General features: G+C 40.7%; 1 protein-coding gene across 1 annotated transcript; it reads right to left on the bottom strand.

Annotated features, from left to right (window-relative positions):
- Nucleotides 1-4251: 4251 nt before the first annotated feature.
- On the bottom strand, nt 4252-21576 carry LOC117272748 (uncharacterized). The gene is made up of 12 exons (XM_033651792.2): nt 19693-21576; nt 19469-19584; nt 16063-16127; nt 15919-15964; nt 15774-15829; nt 15517-15638; nt 13953-14015; nt 13652-13823; nt 10660-10824; nt 9173-9261; nt 5398-5680; nt 4252-5037 (listed from the first exon to the last, which is right to left on the bottom strand). The coding sequence occupies exons 1-12, from the start codon at nt 21398-21400 to the stop codon at nt 4998-5000; spliced, it is 2925 nt and encodes a 974-aa protein (XP_033507683.2). The 5' UTR covers nt 21401-21576; the 3' UTR covers nt 4252-4997.
- Nucleotides 21577-21682: the final 106 nt, after the last annotated feature.

The raw sequence follows: 21682 nt of genomic DNA on the forward strand, positions 1-21682 counted from the left end.
TCTGTGCATGAGATAGAGTTACACACACACACACACACAATGACAGGGCTAACTGTCAGCATCACACAGCTAATGTCACCCTGTGGTTTTTTAATGGGTTTAACAACAAAAAGGAGCCATTTTGGTGTCAGTGTAAGCTTAACGGCTCAGTGTCTAATGTTAACTGCTGCAGGGCTTCTGCCCAAGTGGCAAAATATGACAAGCAGGGATGAGATCACACTGTGCTGTGTCAGCTTGTGTTAAGTGGGGGGGACAGTCCTTCAGCACTACCTCAAATGGCAGCAACAACTTTTCATTTGCCCCCACTAATTAATTGCCAAAAAATGCCTCTAAACATTGCAACATAAATCACAGTTTTTTTTTAGAAAAGCTGTTATTAAGCCAGGCTTTTCAGGCTACAACAATCACCAAAAACAGCCAACGAAATTTTGAGGGGACTGATTCATCCTCATAGTTATATTGTATGTATATCTCACATACAGTGCTTGTTGGCAGGGGAATTCGATCTGCTATGTGCAACACGCTGCGGCTCAAAAATATGTAAATAATGTGTAGATATAAACGGCTCAATCTAAGGTAATGAAAACACGATTCAGATTTTCAGGTGATTATACACCAATGAAAACATAGTTATTATATAATAATGCATTTTTGCCAATATGTCCCACTAAATATTAGACATTGGAACTTAAACTGGTGACTTTAATTTGACTGTAGTACCTATGAATGTGAGCTCCATAGAAATGCTGCGGCACATCTGCTGTAATTACAAGAACTGTCTAGAGTGGCTGCGATCAGCTTGGGTGGCTGTCTGAATGAGATCTGCACTTTCCTAGCTGACGTCAGCATTTGATTTGACTTTAATGTCATTATGTAGTATTTCAATTTATAGTTAGTGGCCTATTTTACTTAAAGGACCCACCTTCAAGACCTGATTTACATTAATTCGTATTATGCACAAGAGTATTAAGATCAAAATATGCTTAAAGTACCAAAAGTAGAAGAACTCATTATGCAGAGTGCCCATTTCAGCATCACATTATATCAATGAATTATAATTATTGATGCATTAATGTGTACAGCACTTCTATGTTGCAGCTGGTAAAGGAAGAGCTCATTTTAATTACATAAGCTGCTGGGTGGTTTGATCTATAATAAAACATCATGATTCTTTTAGATGATCCATTTTTTTGCATTAGTAATCTGTATCTGTATCGAACATATTTATTGGTGTGTTTTTTTTTCACATTTTAATGTAATTCATCATGGTGACTAACAGAATTTGCACACAGCTGTCAATTTTCTTTCTATGTTCTATGTGTTGTATGTGTGTTGTTGTGCAAGCTGTCCAATGAAATTGCTCTTTAAGGGATTAATAAAGTTGTCTTGAATCTTAAATCTTGAATCTGCAAAGTGACAAAGTGAAATGTAGTGTTTGAAGTAGTAAAGTACGAGTAAAGTACAAGTACCTCAAAATAGTACTTGGGTAAAAGAACTTAGTTACTTTCCGTCAGTGGACATGGCTAGAGATGCCACCACCTCTCCTAAATAGAAGCAACACACTCAGACTGTGGTGATTTTGCATTGCATTTCTGTAGTTCTTATGCACCTTTTTGTGGATTTGTGTCTTGTTATGGTCATTTTGAGTCTCTTCCCGGTCAGTACTTGTTAATTTGACATTTTGCAGGTGAAGGCCAGGGCTCCCCTTTAGACTTTGGGTCCCTGGGCCTGTGCATGGTAGGCACCTTAAGCAATCCATCCATCCATGCCACTGGGCCTCTCACTAAGTCAGTTTCAAGTCTCTGCAGGACTATTTCAATGGACATCTCAATTCAGTCAATTCCATGTGACAGTTACAATTACATTACATTTTAGTTTACATGTAAAATACAACTGTTACAATTCTGTTGCCCTCTTTGAGAACTGTCCCTTACTGCAGTCATAGGAAGCTCTATTGAAACAAGGCGACAATGACCCCCAGTGGCTTCACACTGACACTGCACACAACATACTGTTCGTTTTCACCTTTCACTGTTCAGATTGTCTTGAATAGTTAAGACCTCTTGTTCATGTTGGCTTAAAGGTTAATGTTTAATGTTTGTAAAGTAACTATTTACCTTGGAAACAGCAGTTGACAAAACAACCACAGTGTTTAGCAGCTGTTCATATGATTGAAAGCTTCAAAACAAGTTCTTAATGGACCTTATGAGCTGAGATTGTTTGTAATTTGTGGATAAAGTGTTGAACTACTTCATCAAAAGTACACAATTGAAAGTGAAAAACAGTCTTATTATGTCTAGGTTAAGTAGAAGTACAAGCAAGTGTACTTTAGGTAAGCTTATCTCAAGCATACACAGTATGCTTAAAGTGCACTTTGTTATTTAAAGCTTTTCAAGTTTGGTGTACTCTAATAAGCTAAATCATGACCCGGTTACTCAAGATAATCCACAGACCTTGTTGTTAGCAATTTCATGTGGGAACTATCATCTGTCTACTGAGCTACACCTGCTAACTGTGTCACTCAGTGGTGTGTGGTAGTTAGGACGGGCCCCAGTGCACGTTATTAATATGGGTTCTAGTTCAAAATTTTGCATCTAAACTAGCTATGTCTTGATATTGGACAACATTAATCAATTTAATCAATCAATCAATCAATCAATCAATCAATCAATTTTATTTATAAAGCCCAATATCACAAATCACAATTTGCCTCACAGGGCTTTACAGCATACGACATCCCTCTGTCCTTTGGACCCTCACAGCGGATAAGGAAAAACTCCCCCAAAAAAACCCTTTAACGGGGGAAAAAACCCCTTTAACGGGACATACATATTACCCAGCAATCATCAGTGCAAATCTGTGTATGACAAAAATACCAAATAAATAGTAGTACAGTATGAATTCAATGACATATTCATTTATATGTTGTTTGTGGTTTTATAGTTTCTGTAAACTAAAAATATAATTTTACTGTGGAATGGATTGCTACTGAATCTTTCACAAAAAAAAGAAAAAAGAAACCATGATGGAGATGAGCTTGCATTTATGATAGCATACATAGCGGTTAGCCCCAATTTTGCCAGTCTGACTCTCTATACTCATCCTCTCCCTATGGGCACCCCTGTCCCTGTCCCATGGGCCCCAGCACAACCACACTGCCTGCACTGTCCAAATTTATGCCACTGGTGTCACTGCACAGAAGGAAGTGTGCATCTATTGCTAGCTTACCTCGCACCACTGAGCCAGCTAATGTCACAGTTCAGCCAAAGAGGGTGCAACTCATAATGTGACTCAGTAGTGTGTATGGCCCCCAAGTGCCTGTATGCACCTGTATACTTTATTGTCCTGTTTGGGACAATAAAGTTTATCTTATCTTAACTTATCTGACAATTTCTGGGCATGCTCCTGATGATCATGTTCACCAATAGCCTGCTGAAGGTCATTTTATAGGGCTCTGGCAGTGCTCCTCCTGTTCCTCCTCACACAAAGGAGCAGATACTGGTCCTGCTGCTGGGTTGATGCCCTTCTACGGCCCTGTCCAGCTCTCCTCATGTGACAGCTGGTTTCTTGGTACCTCCTCCATGTCCTTGAGACTGTGCTGGGAGACACAGCAAACCTTGTGACCTCACGTATAAATGTGTCACCTTGGAAGAGATTGACTACCTGTGCAACCAGATTAGGCTGCAGGTATGCTACCAGTAGTGACAAGGACACTGGCAGAACACAAAACTAAAGAAGAATCAGTCAGGAAGGATAAGGAGAGAGCAACTGTGGCCACCACGTGTAAAACCATTCCTTTTTTGAGGGTTGTCTTGCCTTTGCTGCTCCATTGCACCTGTTGTCACTTAAATATGCACAACTGATACACAATCACCTGTGCTTCATAAATAGACAAAATGATATCAATGAAGTTTAAATGACTTGGTGTTAAACTGTGCCCATTAAGTGTTCCCTTAATTTGGTAGATTGATAAAAAAAACAGATTTGTTTGATTTGGGGTTGAACTGTGCCTTTAAGGAAAAGTCGAGCTTTTGAGTCATGCATATCTTTGCTTAACCATAATCAGACAAGCAAATTACCCTCAGTTTGATTCTGTGTGTCCAGTACAGAGGTGACTACAGACTGGAAGACAGTCAAAGGAACTTGTATTGCCTAAGATGCAAAACCATCATTAACATCAACAACTGTAAATTTTGTGACATGTCATTAAACATTATCATGTCATCTGAAGCAAAGAAATTCACAGAGCCATTTCAGTAATGAACTTTTTTTTTATTCAGGCTACGTGGTGCATAAAGCATTAAAGCTCAAACAATATTGATTTGCAAAATTATATAAATAAAACCAATTCCTAGTTCAGTAGTGCATTGTTCTGGCAGTCAGCCATTTTATAAAGTGACCCAGTGTCAAAATCAAATGTTTTTATACCAACAATTGGCCAAATAACTGTGTGTAGTGTGAAAGGAGTTGCTTGTAGCGACGAACCAACAGTGAATTATTACCAACTCTGCCATTCTGATTTTGTGATACTGTAGTTCCATTTACTCCTACATCCTTTAATCCACTGTGGTTCTGTCAAGACATGTCAACATGCACAGTACTACTCTCCCTGTTACTACAGTCAGTCAATAGTTACTGAACAGTCATTATCATACATTAAAACAACAATTTGTCACTGTATCAGGACAGCAGCATGGAGAACTTGAAATTCAAGTCCTTCCTTTATGTAAAAAGAGAAAGTATTTTCACTATATAATCACAAAATCATAAATATACTGTATGTAGTGCATTTTGATCACTAACACTTACCCTGCTGCCATTTTACAAAACAAACAAATAAATAAATAAATCAAACAGTGTTGTTGACACCTAAAAGCAGCTGGTATAAATAATTTAAATTATATCATAAAGAGAAAGCACCAAAAACAGGTTTGACAGAAGAGCTGAGACTTCATCCATAGTGATGCAGAGTCAAGGCTCAGCTTTCATTGCACATCTTAGGGGTCCCAGGATATCCTAATCTGGGGCCTGCTTATCCTGCTTAGACAGAAAAAGAGAGAAAGAAAGAAAAAGAGAAAAAAGAGAGAAGATGTAAAAAGAAAGAAAGAAAGAAAGAAAGAAAGAAAAAAAATAAAGAAGATAGAAAAAGAAAGAGTGATAGAAAGAAGAAAAATGAAAAAAGAAAAAGAAAAGAGAGAGAAAGAAAGAAAGAGTAGAAGAATGCAGGAAAAAATAAGAAAAGGGAAGTAAAAATAATAGAGAAAGAAAGACAGGGAGACAGAAAAAGAAAGAAAAAGAAAGTGAAAGAGACAAAAAAAAAGCAAACATGACATATCAGAACTAAAGAAAGAAAGCTAAGTTATCAGTTACAGAATAAGACTGTGGCTGTGTACTGACCGGCTGAGGTCTCTCAGAGGGGGAGACAGGCTGTCAGACTGTGGATGCTCAACAGTAGAAAATGAGAGAGTATTAGTAGTCAGAGTATTGTGTTGGCGTGGTGTTACTGGTAGGTGGTACTCTGTGTCCAGCCCATGAATATTTGCCGATGAGCTCAACTGTCTGTCATCAGTATCCAAATGTCCAGTGAGAATATCGACAGGTGCAGGTTGTCTGTAACCTTCTAGTTCCTCTCTGTGGACAGCTGCTTCTTCATGTGCGTAAGCAAGGTTGTTGAAATCTCCTAAAGAAGTACAAGAGTATGGGGTTATTGGACAATCACATGGGTTCACCAGTTCACATCGTCCACCAGTTGGAAGATCGGCAGTTCAATCCTTGGCTCCTCCAGTTTGCATGTCGAAGTATCCTTGGGCAAAATACTAAACCCCAAATTGTTCCTAATGGCTGCTGATGGTTACATTGGTGTGTCTGTGTGTGTGAATGGTTACCGAGTAGAGGGTGGCACCCTGCATGGTAGATGCGGCCACCAATGTGGGTGTGAAGATGACATGTAGTGTAAAAGTGCTTTCGAGTGGTCAGAAGACTAGAAAGGTACTATACAAGCCCAGTCTATTTACCATTAATCATTAATTGATTGACATTAGCTGCGTCACTATCCTGCCTCATGATGACTGCTCATTGCCCAGCTGACATATAAAATCTAATCACATTGGTAAAACACGTGCCAATGTATGCAATGTGACAGGTGGTGAGAATTACCACAGACTTTGCAGTTTGCCCTCAGCTTGATGAAGGGTTTTAAAATCATAAAACCAAACCAACACAAATAATAAAACACTCCACTCCTATCAGTGTTGTTTCAAGCAGCGGCAGGTTGCTGTTTCTCATAAAATGTTGTCATATACTCATTGTCCACTACCTGCTCAACAGCAGACAGATACAGTTAGAGACTAGCTGGTAAATACAGCAGAGCATTTAGTGGCTGAAGAGACATATTTTTCTCAGGGTAGATGGAGACCAAACCAGAGCTTAAAGAAGTTAAATACTGAACTTACATTCATCAGGTAGACACGAACAAGTGGAGGATAATATTGCTCTGTGTCTGCCCAAAGTGTAAATAAGTAGCTATTTGCTAACGCAATGACTTTAGAAGGCAATAGCATATGAATGTTGTGTTTACAGCATGTTCCACTGGCGCCATCTGACTGCAAAAAAAAAAAACCAAAAATCTATTGATGCAGCTTTACAATATCATACTGTGCCCACCCATGAAATGTTCGGAAATGTTCTCCCACTTAACTGCGTTTTCAATGACCAGCTGAAATGCTTTTTGGATAGTCTGTGCACCATATTTACTTTTTTCCAACCCTTAGCACCTGTAAAAATGCAAAAGGAAACCTTTTAAACCACTTTGTCGGCTTTTCTTTATAGTATGAGAGCTTTCCAAATGAACTTCAGAGCCTTAAGGAACAGGTCACCCTAAATACAAAAAAACAAATTGGTCCTCTTACCTATAGTGTTTTTTATCAGTTTAGATAGTTTTGGTGTGAGTTGCCAAGTGTTGGAGATAGCAGCCATAGAGATGTCTGCCTTCTCTCCAATATAATGGAACTAGATGGAACTCAGCTTGTGGTGCTCAAAGAAAAAAAAAAACGTTTGAAAAAGTCAGCAGCAATGTTTCTTTCCAGAAAACATGACCTGGTTACTCAAGATAATCCGCAGACCTTGTTGTGAGCAGTTTCATGAAGGAACTATTTTCTTCCAAGGAACTACATCCGCCAACTGTATCAACGCGCAGAAGGAAGTGTGCATCTATTCATGGACAAGGGGCTTGTGCTTGTGACAGCACAGTCCTATTTACTGAAGTAGTCAATAACATTTTTATTGCATAAGAATCTTCTGAGAAGTTGTTTTAAGTTCTAAAACCAGCTGCCGGCGATTTAACCAGTTGCAGATGACACCATCAGCTGGCTCGAATTCACACTGCTGCAACTTTTCTCTGAAATGTTCTGAAACAGTTTTGTCTCATTGCGAATCATTGGTCTTAAATTGGGCTTAAGGGGAGGAGTTGAAGTCTTTGTTTACAATTTATTTTCAACATTGAGTGTAGTCCTTAAGTGCCTCATCCACTGAACACCACAGGATGGAGACTAACACTGCAGGTACTACACTGCCCCTCTGGACTAAAGCAATCATTTCACAGCAGTAACATTACAAATTAGCATAGTTTGTTCATGAAAATTCAGTTATTGATTTGTGGACAGGATAGCTATTGTTGTTGTTAAACATAGTGTCAAATTACATTTACTGTTTGTCAACTGTCTGCAATGTTATTGGCTTTGAATCTTGCTAGCATAACCTTAGCTTTCTGGCTAATAGTTGAGCCAAAGGGTTTTATGAGCCAAGCAGACGAGAAATATCTCCTGTTGCTAAGTCGTATCTGAGCTTTGTCCTATTTAATGAAGTAGTCAGTAACATTTTCATTGGATGAGAGCCTTCTGAGAAGTTCATTTGTTTAAATTGTATTTTAAATGATTGTAGGTTGTCTTTAACCATTTAGTGCACAATGATTGTTCCAAGTAGTAGGTAAACCTTCAGGTGTTACCAGGGAAACTGAATTATTATTGTGAAATATTTTAGATTTTGACTGTGAAAAGTATGAAAATATAAACAAATATTCTTTTAATTTCTTTGGTAAGTGACCATAGTATAAGTGGGATAATGCCCTTCCAAGTGTCCATTATCAGTTTTTAGAGGACTTGCGAGTTCAGACAGTTCATGCCTCCACATCAGCCATTAAAAACTGATAATGGACACCTCATCGGGCTAAATCCCTTACTTACTTTGTCTCTCATTTTTCCTCGTACCTGTAGTGCTATTTATCTAGATTGTTTTGGTGTGAGTTGTTCAGTGTTGGAGAAATCGTCTATGAAGATGTCTGATTGCTCTCCAATATAATGGCACTAGATGGCATCCAGCTTGTGGTGCTCAAAGCGTAAAAAAAATACATTTGAAAAACTCAGCAGCAATGTTTATTTTCAGAAATCAATCTGATATTTGAGATAATCCACAGACCTTGTTGTGAGCTGTTTTATGTAGAAACTGTTTTCTTTCTACTGAACTACACCCACCAACTGTGTCACCACACAGAAGGAAGGGTGCATCTACTCAAGGATGAGGGGCTCATGACAGCGTGAGATGTAAACATCAATGGCGTCCTCCTCGGCTGAGCTGTAATGTTAGATAGCTCAGTGGTGCTAGGTGAGCCAGCAATAGATGCACACTTCCTTCTGCGCAGTGATTTGGTAGGTGGGTGTAGTGGTGGGCCTGTTGGAGTGAAGGCAGACACCTCTGTGGCTGATATCTCCAACACTCACCAGCTCACACTGAAACAATGTAAACTAAAAATAGCAGGTAAGAAGAAAAATATGTATATTTGATTTCGGGGTGAACTGTTCCTTTGAGTCCTTCCTCTGCACAGTCACAGAGGACAAGGAAGCATAAAACATATTCAAATCCAGAGCCAGCAGCAAGTCAGTGTGACATGATGTAAATTTTCTTATTTCAAACAAAACATTTTGTTTGTTATCATATTTTGCGTGTGTTGTATTTCTGAGTTTGCAACAGCTAAAGTGCCTAAAACAGACCCTGCCTCACTTAAGACATGAAATACACAACTGTAACACTGCAACATCCAGAACGCAGGAAAAAGAACTGGTTTGTGTGTGTGTGTGTGTGTGTGTGTGTGTGTGTGTGTGTGTGATAAATAAATTACCTGTACTGTCAATGTCACTGTTGGATCTGGACCACTCAAAGTCCTCATTCAGCCACTGGTTCACCAGTTGCTCTTGAATGTCCCTTCTCCTGTAGACACACCAAAGCAGGTTTCATCATATCTTTACAGAAGAAACATTCATAATGTGGTATTCAAAATATGAATAAAATTGAAAATACCTAAACAAATAAAAGCCAATACTCATATTACGAAATGTTTTTATCATATAAGTGACACAATGCCAAAAATACATGATACATGAAAGACACATGATTTTTCAACACATTTTCAATCCGACCTTGTCACATATCGACATTTGGTCATGGACTTTGCATGTCAAGAAAGAACGTGTAAGGTACCCTACACCGTTTGGACTAATCCGATGTTTGTAAAGTCTATAAACACAATGAACAAACATTACTATTTCTGTGTGCACGTTTAGCTGGGCTAAACGTTAGCTGTTAGCCGTTAGCAGTGTCTGCAGGTAATGACTCATTAAACGGTCCGTGAAAAAAAATATCTTTTCCAGCGGATATCTTAGTTACAACATGACTGAGCTAGCAAAGCAGTTTTGTGTTGCTATGTGTGTTATTTATTCAGTTTTAGGAAATGACGATGTCTAGAAAGCATCAGTGGCTGCAGCTGACAGGGACAGCTAACACTAGCAGCAAAGGTAACAGGACGTCATCTGGTAAAAGCCTCCCGTTGTCGGATACGACATGAAACTACTCCAGTTAGCTCAATCATGTTGTAAAAGACATCCGCTGGAAAAAATATTTTCTTCACGGATGAGCACACGTTTGATAAAACGGAGTTAAATCTCTCGGCATCCATTTTCAAGCTTTCTGTGTGTTTGTTTCCTTGCGGACGAGAAAAGGAGGAGCGCACATTTCCGAGAAGGCGTGTCCTTTTCAAAAATGCAAGAGGCGTTGCTTTGTTGCCGGCCGTTTTCGCTGGTGTGTTAAACACACTTTAGAAAGGAGTGTCCCCAGACTATCAGAAGGTGGAGATCTCTGATTGTCTGGTGGCGAGACTACAAAGCCATAGCAGACTGAGGAGGCTGATGATGACGACAGTTCTGCTAAACCTAGCATGACTTCCCAATAACCATTTTTTTTAATGTTCAGTGTTATTTATAACTTGATTATTTCTAAGAAATCTGCACATGTCAACTCCTACCATGGCACTAAAACTCTTGGTCATGGGCTGATGATGTAGGAAGTGAGAATGTCAAAGATGATGGCATTGGATGTACATAAACACTGCCATTAAACTTAATTTGGGGTTAAGCAAATATGTCCACACATTCTTGTCTAAGATATTGTTTGTATAAAGTTTAAATAATTTTGTTTAAAATGGACTACAATATATAATTATTTTTTATGTTTTAGTTTAGTTAACTGAGCTGAAGTAAACTAGAGTTCAGAAGCATTCTGTCACATCTTTGTATGCTGAAAAACTGCCAGTAATATCCATGTACATCTTACCTCTTGCTTTGCCTTTGTTTGTTCCTCAGTAAGAAAGCAGTCAAGACTCCCACTATCAGTAACAGACAAGCAAGGGTCACGCTTATCCCTGCATAGAAAGGAGTCCTGTGTATGGGGAGGCTGCAGTCATCATTCAAGTACCACGTCTCTTCCACATTTAGACACCTGAATCAGGAGGAAGAACAAGGTTAAATTACAGATACTATGAGACAGCAACAAGCAGTGCTTGTTTTCACTCACACTGAGCCTTGTTTGATCTGTCAGTCTAAGGGATCCATAAAACAGGGCCGTATGACAAATAAACCTGGAATTGGTGACACAGGATATGTTATGTATATGTATGTATGTCGCTTTTAGGAAATTTACAGAAATCTTTGGTGATTTAAAATGACGTCAATGTCCAAAAATGTTTAAGGTTTCAATAATGAGGCTAATTTAACCTTCAAATGTTTAATGGCACGGTGACTCTGATGTTTGACTTTTGCCCTTGTGTTTCAGAATTATGCTGTACATTGCCAAGCAGCAACCTTCAGGGCTGAAAAATGAGGCCAAAGCAGAAGTGCCAAAAACTGCATTTCCTCTAATGTCCACTTGAGACTGGCTAAAGAAGAGAGTCAATCCCCATAGACCCCCATGGTAAAATGTCCAACTTTACAGCAGAAATAAACATGTTTACAGCCTGGTACAAAAAATGGTTTTGGTCTCTACAGATAATTTCAGCATTGATTACAAATACGGGAGTTGAACCTGTTTAAATGTTATTAAGGCTTAAAGTTATGCATAATTAAGGGCGAGGCCACTTTGAGTCAGGTGGGTGCCATCGTCTTTTTCAGTCTGATTTCAGTCAGTGAAAGTTAGTTGTAATGTTTTGGTTGCCTAAAAAAGTTGTGTTCAGCATTTGGTTGTACTGAAAGACTCTCTAAGGGGCTGTACACATTTTACATTTTTTGCACCCTCAAATTCATTGTTTTCAATGGATACGCATGGCAGGCATGCTCAAATGCCAGAGCGATGCTGTAACAGCGCGCATGCGTTCACAAGCACTTACTTTTCAGAGCACAACAGCTGTGACCTGCGAGTTCAAATTTTGGAACACAGCGTGCACCACATGTCATGTGACGAGGACCTACCAATCACAACCGGTACATATCCTTCCCTTACTCTGTAAATATCAGTCTGTGGTAAATATGGAGAAGAAGTTGATCATTTTAGTGCAGTGCTACCCAGAGCTTTACATCTGTCCCACAGACAATAATTTTGGCCTAGTACACACCCACAAAACAACACCTGGAAGACGATCAGCTCTACACTCAGGATTTATAGTAAATCGGCTATGGTACTGTTCTGATTATGGTCGCTTAGCAGCCTCAGACGCAACCTGCCTCCATGCCCTTGAAAGTTGGAGTAGAGTTGGCACAGAGTAGCATCCAGTGCCTGACCTTGCGTTTTCCAGGCGGTCAAAGATGCAGCGTGGGCGATGCTCAGTTTTAGTGGTAAGTATTTTGTTTTGATGGTTTTAAGCCTGTTTTTTTTCCAGCGAAAATTAGTTAACATAGTTAACTATAGGTATTGTCTTATGTTAACTAATTTTATACAACAGTTATTTCTGACTGAGTAATTTGATTGGACGAGAGGCATTCCGTGAGTGCTGATATAGAGTACAACATCACTGGGACATGTAACAGTAAAATCACTCCGCTCACAGGTGTTATAAATAGCCTATAAATACAACCGTTAATTAACCAACTGTCACAATCGCTACACTGACGCAAACTGACACTATAACTATACACTATATATTGAATTATCAAAGATCATCTGATGAGGTACTGATGAGGTCGTGCCAACATCCAGGTTTGTCAACGTTTCATCAGCTGAACTGGACGAAGTTACACAGTGGCAGGTCAATGTAAATACAAAGCAGCTTGTGAGTTCAACAGACTGGGGGAACTGTTTTTTTCGTGGAGCTGCATAACATACTTAAATAATTTATTTCATCACCTTTTGTTAACATTTCCTTACTCAGCATTGCTGTTTAAGCTGTTGTTGAACTGTTGTATAAAAGCAATATCACATGAGAGGGAGTGATGTTGTACTGTATATCGTCACGGCTGTAATTGTCTTCGGTCGAATGACCGAATCACAGCTGTGACGATATACAGTACAACGTCACTCCCTCTCGTGTGATATTGCTTAAATATACTTAAAAAATGTTAACATACACTTCTATATGCCATATTAACTATGGCTACATGTCACAGATAACCATAACTTTATAGACCTATGCACCGGGCTCACCAAGCTAGCAGCTAGCGTTATGGTTAGCTCCACCCTCTCGTTCAAATATGGGGTGCGTTCAGAAATATTCACGCCGAGTGCTGGAGCACACTCTGGCACACACTGGATGGTTTGTAAATTCGGCGAGCTGTCGCAATGTACCGTTATCCAGACCACCACATGCTCGGAGTGGCAGAGCGCACTCTTGGCACTTTGTCTGGGGAAATGGAGCAGCAGAGCGCAGAGGGGCGTGAATGTGTGATTAACGTAACTTTTCGTTAATTCATGTAGAAATAGAATGCTCTTCGAACAACTACACTCTCATTAAAGTGTAGAGCATCAGATTGGATTTATGAACGCACCCATGGTCACTTCTGGCTCCAAAAATCCAGATGGCGATGGCTAAAATGCTGATCCCAAAGTCCACAAACCAAAAGGAGATGTCATGGTGGCTACACCCATCATTTTATGCAGTCTATGTACATTGAGGGCCATAATCTAAAGCATTACAGAAATTTTAGTAAGAATATCATGCAGAAACTATAAAAGTAAGGGGGACAGAAATGGAAATCTACATACAAACAAAGACTACAAGCAACTATGTGAACAATCCTGCTCACATCAATGCTGCCCATCTGAGTTCACACTGTTAAAAGCAAGTCTGTCATGATGTTCACCAGAAATACTTATCAAACTGACAGCATAGTCAACTTACTCGCACAGAGGTCCAATAGTTTTGTACACTAAGCAGATTCCCCTGTTGTAGCATCTTTTATGATGTGAATGTTGATTGTGGCATACAGTCACACATGTCAGTTTCCCATCAATAGGCACAAGTTGGTAGTATTTAGCAACTTCTGGATCTTTGACAAACTGCTCACAGACCGCTGGTGCATGACAGGAGAAGGAAGACAAAGACATGAAGAATTAAATCAGCATTATGTTAATTCCAGTTGGTCATTCATACACTCAGTGGTACATCTCAAAACAAAAACAAATAACGTGGTAATACTAACATCCCAAATCAGCCTCTGTTGTAGTCACTGTGGGTGGAGTGGTGGTGTTGAAATCCGGACACTCTGAAAGTTCACAGGATAAAATATTACATTGCCATATCCATAGTATAAACAGCATGTTGTTTGTTGTAAACATAAACATAAACTGACAATTTTTTATCCCGTTTCTTGATAATCAAATCTTTTTAGCCTATTGGATGGACTGCAATAAAAATTAGTTAGATTCATCCCCAGAGGATGAATCCTAAAGACTTTGGTTATCTCTTTACTTTTTATCTAGCACCACCAGAGGCCTGTACTATGAAACAGGATTTGGAATTAGTGAGGTAACTTCAAGGTTAACTCAGGGTTTTCAGTACTACAAAGCTGGTTCTCTTTTTACTGGAATAAATCACCATGGTAACAGCTAACTGGCTCTGGAGCATGTTATCTTCAGAATATCAGATCACAGCCTGTCAACAGCCTGATCACTGACCAATGAGATCACAGAAGAAAAGAGTATCCATGGACAGAAGTCCGGAATGTCAGGTAAAATAGAATAGCCTATACATTGTCAACAATAGAATCATTTCATTTTTCCGGGGCTCTGTTTCCACTGGTTTTGATAGAGCTTCTAGCAAACACAGAGATTGTTTACACACTAAGCACATGGTTTTAGCAGGATTTTAACTGATGCAATTTTTTTTTTAGTCAGCAATAATAGAGTTGCTATTTTACACTTTGATTCAATTACTGTAGCTCAAAATAACAGGAGACATCTACATGATGAGCACTAGGAAAAAAAGATAAATTTTTGTTGAAAAAAATGATCCACACACTGTCAGTTGGCTCCAATTATTATAAATGAAACATTTGGGTCAAATTGATCTCATCAGTCATTAACCATAGGCTACTTTTCCACCCTTTACTTTGGTAGCAGAAACAGCCTGGCATTACTTTAAGGTGTTTTATATGACATATTCAGAGTAGTTCCATTGTTATCAAACTAAAAAGCGAAAATACTCTAAACTAATGACACGTATAGCTAAGTGATACCTACACGTGATGTAAGTCTTGGCTGACGGTGAATTTTTGGATAGTATTTTCAATATTTCTACATTTTCCATTATAGGATTACAGAGTATCCAGAGTACCCAGAGTTGACTGCACTAACTGATAACCAGCTTTGTGGTACCGGTTATCCAGACAGCCAATGTGACAGTTTAGTCAAGGCCAGATAATGAAAAATGTCCTGGGTAAGTTGAACTGGTTTCATAGTACATGCCTCATGTCAAAGTCTTCACATGTGCAGTGAAATATCTCAACAACTTCTAAAAGGGTTGGCGCCAACTTTGATAGACATTCAGTTACCAGACGAGGTATCCTAATGATTTTGGTCACACCCTGACTTTTCCTTGAGTACCACTAGCATTTATGGTTTTTAGTGAAATATATAACAAATGACAACAATGGTTTACTATGACCATACATCTTCACAGACTGTTGTTATCTGAATGAAAATAGATCTGATCTTATTTCATATTTTGCTAACAATGCATAGATGATTATGAATTTTCTGTCTTACCTCCTGTGCAGCTGTCAAGGCCTTCAACAGCCTCGACAATTGCTTCAACATCTTCCCAATATAGTTTTTCAGCACTAGCATTATTTGGAATCCCCAGAACCACATCATGTGTGACATTAACACTAAGGCAGAAAGAATTTCATACATGTCAGTTTCAGTGAGGAAGTCTCAAGAAATTCTGACAATTTTAACAACATATTCATTTATTTATTTATTGCAAAAGAAAAATCTTACTCTCTTTACTCTTCTCAGATTACCTTTCTGTTCTTGGTGTGATACTGTGGAAAGCCATGGCTTTGTCCCATAACTGCCTCTGAAATATAGATAACGAAAATAATGAGCGCTTTGCACCTCTCATCTCTGACTTAATGCGCTGTTGGCAAAGTGTTTGAATTGCTTTACCTCATCCACAGGGTTACGTAAGAATCTGACCAAAGGGGCTCCACGGCTAAGAAAAAAAAGCAGGGAGTCACTCTTAAATTAAATTGCATCTGTGCCTTTAAGACACCTTCAATTATAAATATTTTGTTTACAAAAGTATATTACCTGACACTAATTACCACCACTTCTTTGAAGTTTGTGATCTTCTTTGCTAGGTAATATTTCTCCATCTGAAAAGAATGACAAAATAAAATTAAAAAAAAGTCTTCACAGTACTACCATGGGTAATATGAAAAATTGTTGTCAGGGTAATTAAATGTTTTTTAGAGATAAGATAGCTGAAAGCACAAAGAGTGATATATAGACACAGAATGTGAGGTGCCTCCTAAATGTGATGTTTTGCCCCCCCACAGTATAACCATCTGTTTTTGGCTGCTTGTGTTAAATAAATGTCAGGCTAGTGATAATTATTTTATAAGCAACAGATGGGTTGTGTCACAGCCTGTTCTGTGATTAGCATGATGGTATTTCTTCATCTGTTGACCCCAGGGCTGCCTCGTTGTTATGTGAGAGGCCTAGGGGGCGGCAGTAGCTCAGTCCATAGGGACTTGGGTTGGGAACCAGAGGGTCGTCTGTGCGAGTCCCCGTCCGGACCAAAATATGGAGCGTGGACTGGTGGCTGGAGAGGTGCCAGTTCACCTCTTGGGCATTGCCGAGGTGCCCTTGAGCAAGGCACCGAACCCCCCAACCGCTCGGGGCGCCTCACCAAGGGCAGCCCCCTCACTCTGACATCTCTCCAATTTGTGCATGTATGGGTCCTGTTTGTGCATGTGTGTGTCTTTCGGACCTGTGTGTAATTGATAAGCAAGAGTGAAAACATTGAATTTCTCCTCAGGGGGATTAATAAAGGAAATAAACTTAAACTTATAAACTTAAACTTAGGTTTGCAGCTCTGGGTGTTAGACATGCTTGATTGCAATAGTTTGGTATCAGTTTAAACTTCCTGATTGGGGTATTCAATAGGGACAGTACTTCACAGTGACACACATTGCTTGTACCTATTATTTAACATATACCCTCCAGCCGGTAAGAAAGGACTGGACTGTGGTATTAAATGAACTACCACTGTCAACTATAAGCTTAGTGCACTGGATTGGAGAGTGCTCTCTCCAGTCTTAACATAATGTGTGATCCTTTTTATTGTGCAAGGGGCAAAATGCAACATGTCGCAATATACAAAAGATGCACAGAGGTCATTGTCTCTTAAAAAATACAGACTAAACTTTGAGGCAAGGCTTGCTAAAAAAAAATAGTCTCTTAAAAAGATTTACAATGCACATATCCCCTATTCATATTGCTTTAAAGATTTGGTATGTAACTTAAACAAAATCCTTGTTATAAGGGGCACTGCTCTCTGATCGGAGCTGTGCGGTCTCAGCTACAGCACAGTATTGAATGCCCTTTGGCATTTGCCTCTCGATCCCTCACCTCAGCTGAACAAAAGCTCTTAGTGGGGGAGCAATATGCACTGATGTGTGTTTGGGCATGTGAGTGGTGGCACATGTATGTGTATGGACAGCACTTTACACTGTGGACGGACCACCAGGCCCTCACAGCCCTGCTTGCTACAACTGGGTCAGGGTACAAACTACTGCGGAGCCACTGCTGGTCAGAGAGGCTCCAGCAATACAATTTTACCACGCTGTTTACTCCTGGCCGAGAGACAGTAGGGGGGGACCTGCTCTCTCGAGCTACTCTTGAACCCCACACACAACCTTGGCCTGGACGGGACGGAACCAGAGCTTATCCATATGATCCACACTCCCCCACAGGCCATAGTCTCCACCAGGTCCTTCAGCTCAAGTCAGCACAGGACCCCATGCTCTTCCATCTCCACACTTTTATCCAGGAGGGATGGCCCTCAGAAGTCCAAGAGAAGCTGTAGCCTTTCCAATGAGTCAAGGATGATCTCTCTTGCTGGAATGATGTCTGTGTGTCCAAGGGACTCTGCACGGTCATCCCGAGCACCCTGAAAGTGCGCATTATGTCTATGGCACAGGAAAGTCACCTGGGCATCGTGAAGGTGATGCAATGCAGCAGAGACTAAGTGTGGTGGCCAGGCATTTATAGCTATATAGAGGCCATGGTAAAAGACTGCAAAACCTGTATTGTCAGTGGGAAGACTGGCCCACAGCTGCCCCCATGTCTGCCGGTGTGGGTGGCCACTGCAGGAACACATCCAGGTGGACATCTGTTGGGAGGTCCATGGCGCTCCACAGCATCAGTGTTTCCTGGTGGTAGCCTATGACCTCCATTCGATGTGGCCAGCGGTGGTTGCGACAGGGTCTGTTACAGTGGTCACAGACTTCCCTGCTACTCTGTTTGTTTGATGGGGCATCTCTGAAATCGTCACCATGGATAACGGTCCACAGTTTGTCTCTGCTGAGTTCGTGGCCCTTGTGGAGAAAAGGGGAAGTAACCACATCTGCATAGCCCTCTACCGCCTGGAGGCAAATTAGAGTGTAGAGAGGTTCGCGCAGACACTGAAAAATGGTGTCCTAACACACCTGGAGGATGGTCCTCCTTTTTCCAGCTGCATTGCTCTGCACCCTGCTGCAGTACCAGGCAACACCACACTCCACCACTGGCAGCTCCCCAGCCATTTTAATGAAGGAGCGTGAGCTGCAACTTATTCTGGATCAGCTGCATCCACCTGCAATTGTGGCAGCAGCACCCCAAAAAAGTAAGGTAAGGTCACAGAGCAAATGAATCAGCAGTTTCACTGAAGACGGAGGGCAAAACCACGCCGCTTTGCGGTGCTGAACCAGAGGTCTGGGTCAGGCCAAGGTACTGCAAAGACTATGTCACACTATCTCAGACTATGTCTGACTTTCTCAACCAGTGTTCAGAGCATAGTCTCTCATGTGGCACAATATTCCACATGGCTATGCTGGTAATTGGCTGCCTACTCAGATTACTTACTTAGGTTGCAAGTTTAAATGCAGGTATGACTTGTTGTCATGTTGTTTCCCATGAATAAATAAATTTAAAAAAGATAAAGTTAACGCTAAGCTGAAGCTGCGATCCAAAAGTTATAGAACATAACGGCTATGTTAGCTGGCAAGCAAGTTGTCCACGTTAGCAAACAATCTAAGGTCAGCTAGGTATTGCTCTGGCTGAAACCAAGGTAATACAGGGTGCTAAGTGAAGGCCTGTCTTTGCCCTACCACAGCGATAAAATGTATATAACAAAAACACAGCATGTGTGGACTCATGTTGTGGTGGGTGCTGGCAATTTGTTGATGTTGGCAGACTCCATTTCTTAGCTAACATTATCTACTGTTGCACACAATGAGCACTGTAATGGAGCTAAAGAGAGGCAAGGCATGGGAACAAGCATAAAATCACAACTGTAAGATTTTCTGAGAAAAATTCTGCCTGAGTCCTTTATAGGGATCAGCCCCTGAGCAGAGTTACATTACAACCTGTTCACCCATTGGCAATATAAAACAATTAATGCATAGTTATATTCAGTACCAGTGAAAAAACATGCTTTATCCATTTATCTTACCTGGTTGGTGAAGTTTCCAACAAATTCTTTGTATTCACGTGAAGTTTCATCGTCATATTTTACATTGTATTCCTGGTCAATGACCAAATTAACCACTACCTTTCGGTTGAAGGTAACTGTGAAGAGAAACAAGTGTTAATTTGACTATGAAAGGGCAAAAAAATAAATGAATAAATAAATGATCCAAGGTTTTCAAATGACACTTTGTTAGCAATCTGTTTTACCTGGCTCAACATCAACTTCAACGAACTGGCAAACAGTTCCAGTGAGCCCAGTAGGACATGTGCAGTTGTAGCCATTGTAAGTTCCTCCATTCTGACATTGTAATGGCTCTCGTGTGGAAATTGTTGGTCCACTGCTTGGCTGAGGTGAAGGAGTTGTAGGTGGTTTAGTTGTGGCTGTAGTTGGTGGCTGCGAAGTTGGGTTAGAAGACGGTGTGTTTGGTTGCACTGGTGTTACTACAGTTGATCCTGATTGAGGGGTTGAGTATGTGCCACCAGTTTGCTCAGAAGTTAACTGTGTTGTACCAGTCTGATCAGGGAAAGGGGTGGCATGACTTTGCCCAGTTGTTACCACAGTTGTACTAGATAGATAGCTTGTTGACGTGCCATCTGTGGGGTTACTTGATGTGGTTAATTCAGTGGTTGAGACAAAAGTCGCATTAGGAAACACAGTTGATAAGACTGACACTGTTGTTCCATTTTGAACAGAAGTTGCAGGGGGATTACTGGATGCAGTGGATAGAATTGCAGCCGTTGGATCAGTTTGGTCGGTTGTTGAAGAGGCATCACTGGACTCAGCTGTGGACAATCGATGTGTTGTATAAGTTTGATCAGTTGTAGAGGTGCAATCAGTTTGAAGAGTTGTCACCTCCGATTGAACAGATTGATCAGTTGTGTAGAGGCTTTCAGTTGACCCACTTGATACCTCAGTTGTTCCAGATTCATCGGAGGTGGAATCACTTTGCCCAGTTGTTAACTGAGTTGTGCCAGAAAGATGAGATGTGGATATGCTATGAGTGGGTTGACTTGTTACAGTTGACTCAGTTGTTGAGATGTAGTCAGTGGAAGACGTTGCATCAGTAAACGCAGTTGATAAAATTGACACTGTTGTTCCAGTTTGACCAGAACTTGCAGGAGGATTGCTGGATGTAGTCGTTAAAACTGCAGCAGTTGCGTAAGTTTGATCAGTTGTAGAGGTGCCATCAGTTTGCACAGTCGTTACCTTGGTTTTATCAGATTGGTGGGTTGTGTAGGTGAATTCAGTTGGCCCACTTGTCACCTCAGTTGTTCCAGATTTATCAGTTGTGTAGGTGCCTTCAGCTGGCCCACTTGTCACCTCAGTTGTTCCAGATTTATCAGTTGTGTTGGTGCCTTCAGTTGACCCACTTGTTACCTGAGTCGTGCCAGTCTCATCAGTGGTTGAGGTGCCATCAGTTTTCCCAGTTGTTACCTCAGTTGTACCAGATAGATCAGATGTGGATGTGCCATCAGTGGGTTGACTCGTTACAGTTGACTCAGTGGTTTTGATGGAGTCAGTGGAAGAAGTTGCATCAGTGTACTCAGTGGATAAGGTTGGGACTGTCGTGCCAGTTTGGTCAGATGTTGCAGTGGGATTAGTGGACTCAGTCGTTGACACTGCAGCAGTTGGATCAGGTTGGTCGGTTGTTGAAGAGGCATCAGTGGACCTAACTGTGGACGACTGATGTGTTGTATGAGTTTGATCAGTTGTAGAGGTGCCATCAGTTTGCACAGTCGTTACCTCTGTTTTATCGGTTGTGTAGGTGAATTCAGTTGGCCCACTTGTCACCTCAGTTGTTCCAGATTTATCAGTTGTGTCGGTGCTTTCAGTTCTCACACTTGTTAGCTGAGTCGTGCCAGATTTATCAGTTGTGTTGGTGCCTTCAGTTGACCCGCTTGTTACCTGAGTCATGCCAGTCTCATCAGTGGTTGCGGTGCCATCAGTTTTCCCAGTTGTTAGCTCAGTTGTACCAGATAGATCAGATGTGGATGTGCCATCAGTGGGTTGACTCGTTACAGTTGACTCAGTGGTTTTGATGGAGACCGTTGTGCCAGTTTGGTCAGATGTTGCAGTGGGATTAGTGGACTCAGTCGTTGACACTGCAGCGGTTTGAATAGTTTGGTCGGTTGTTGAAGAGGCATCAGTGGACTCAACTGTGGACGATTGATATGTTGTATAAGTTTGATCAGTTGT

The sequence above is a fragment of the Epinephelus lanceolatus genome, chromosome 22, assembly GCF_041903045.1.
Source record: "Epinephelus lanceolatus isolate andai-2023 chromosome 22, ASM4190304v1, whole genome shotgun sequence".
Classification (NCBI taxonomy): Eukaryota; Metazoa; Chordata; class Actinopteri; order Perciformes; family Serranidae; genus Epinephelus; species Epinephelus lanceolatus.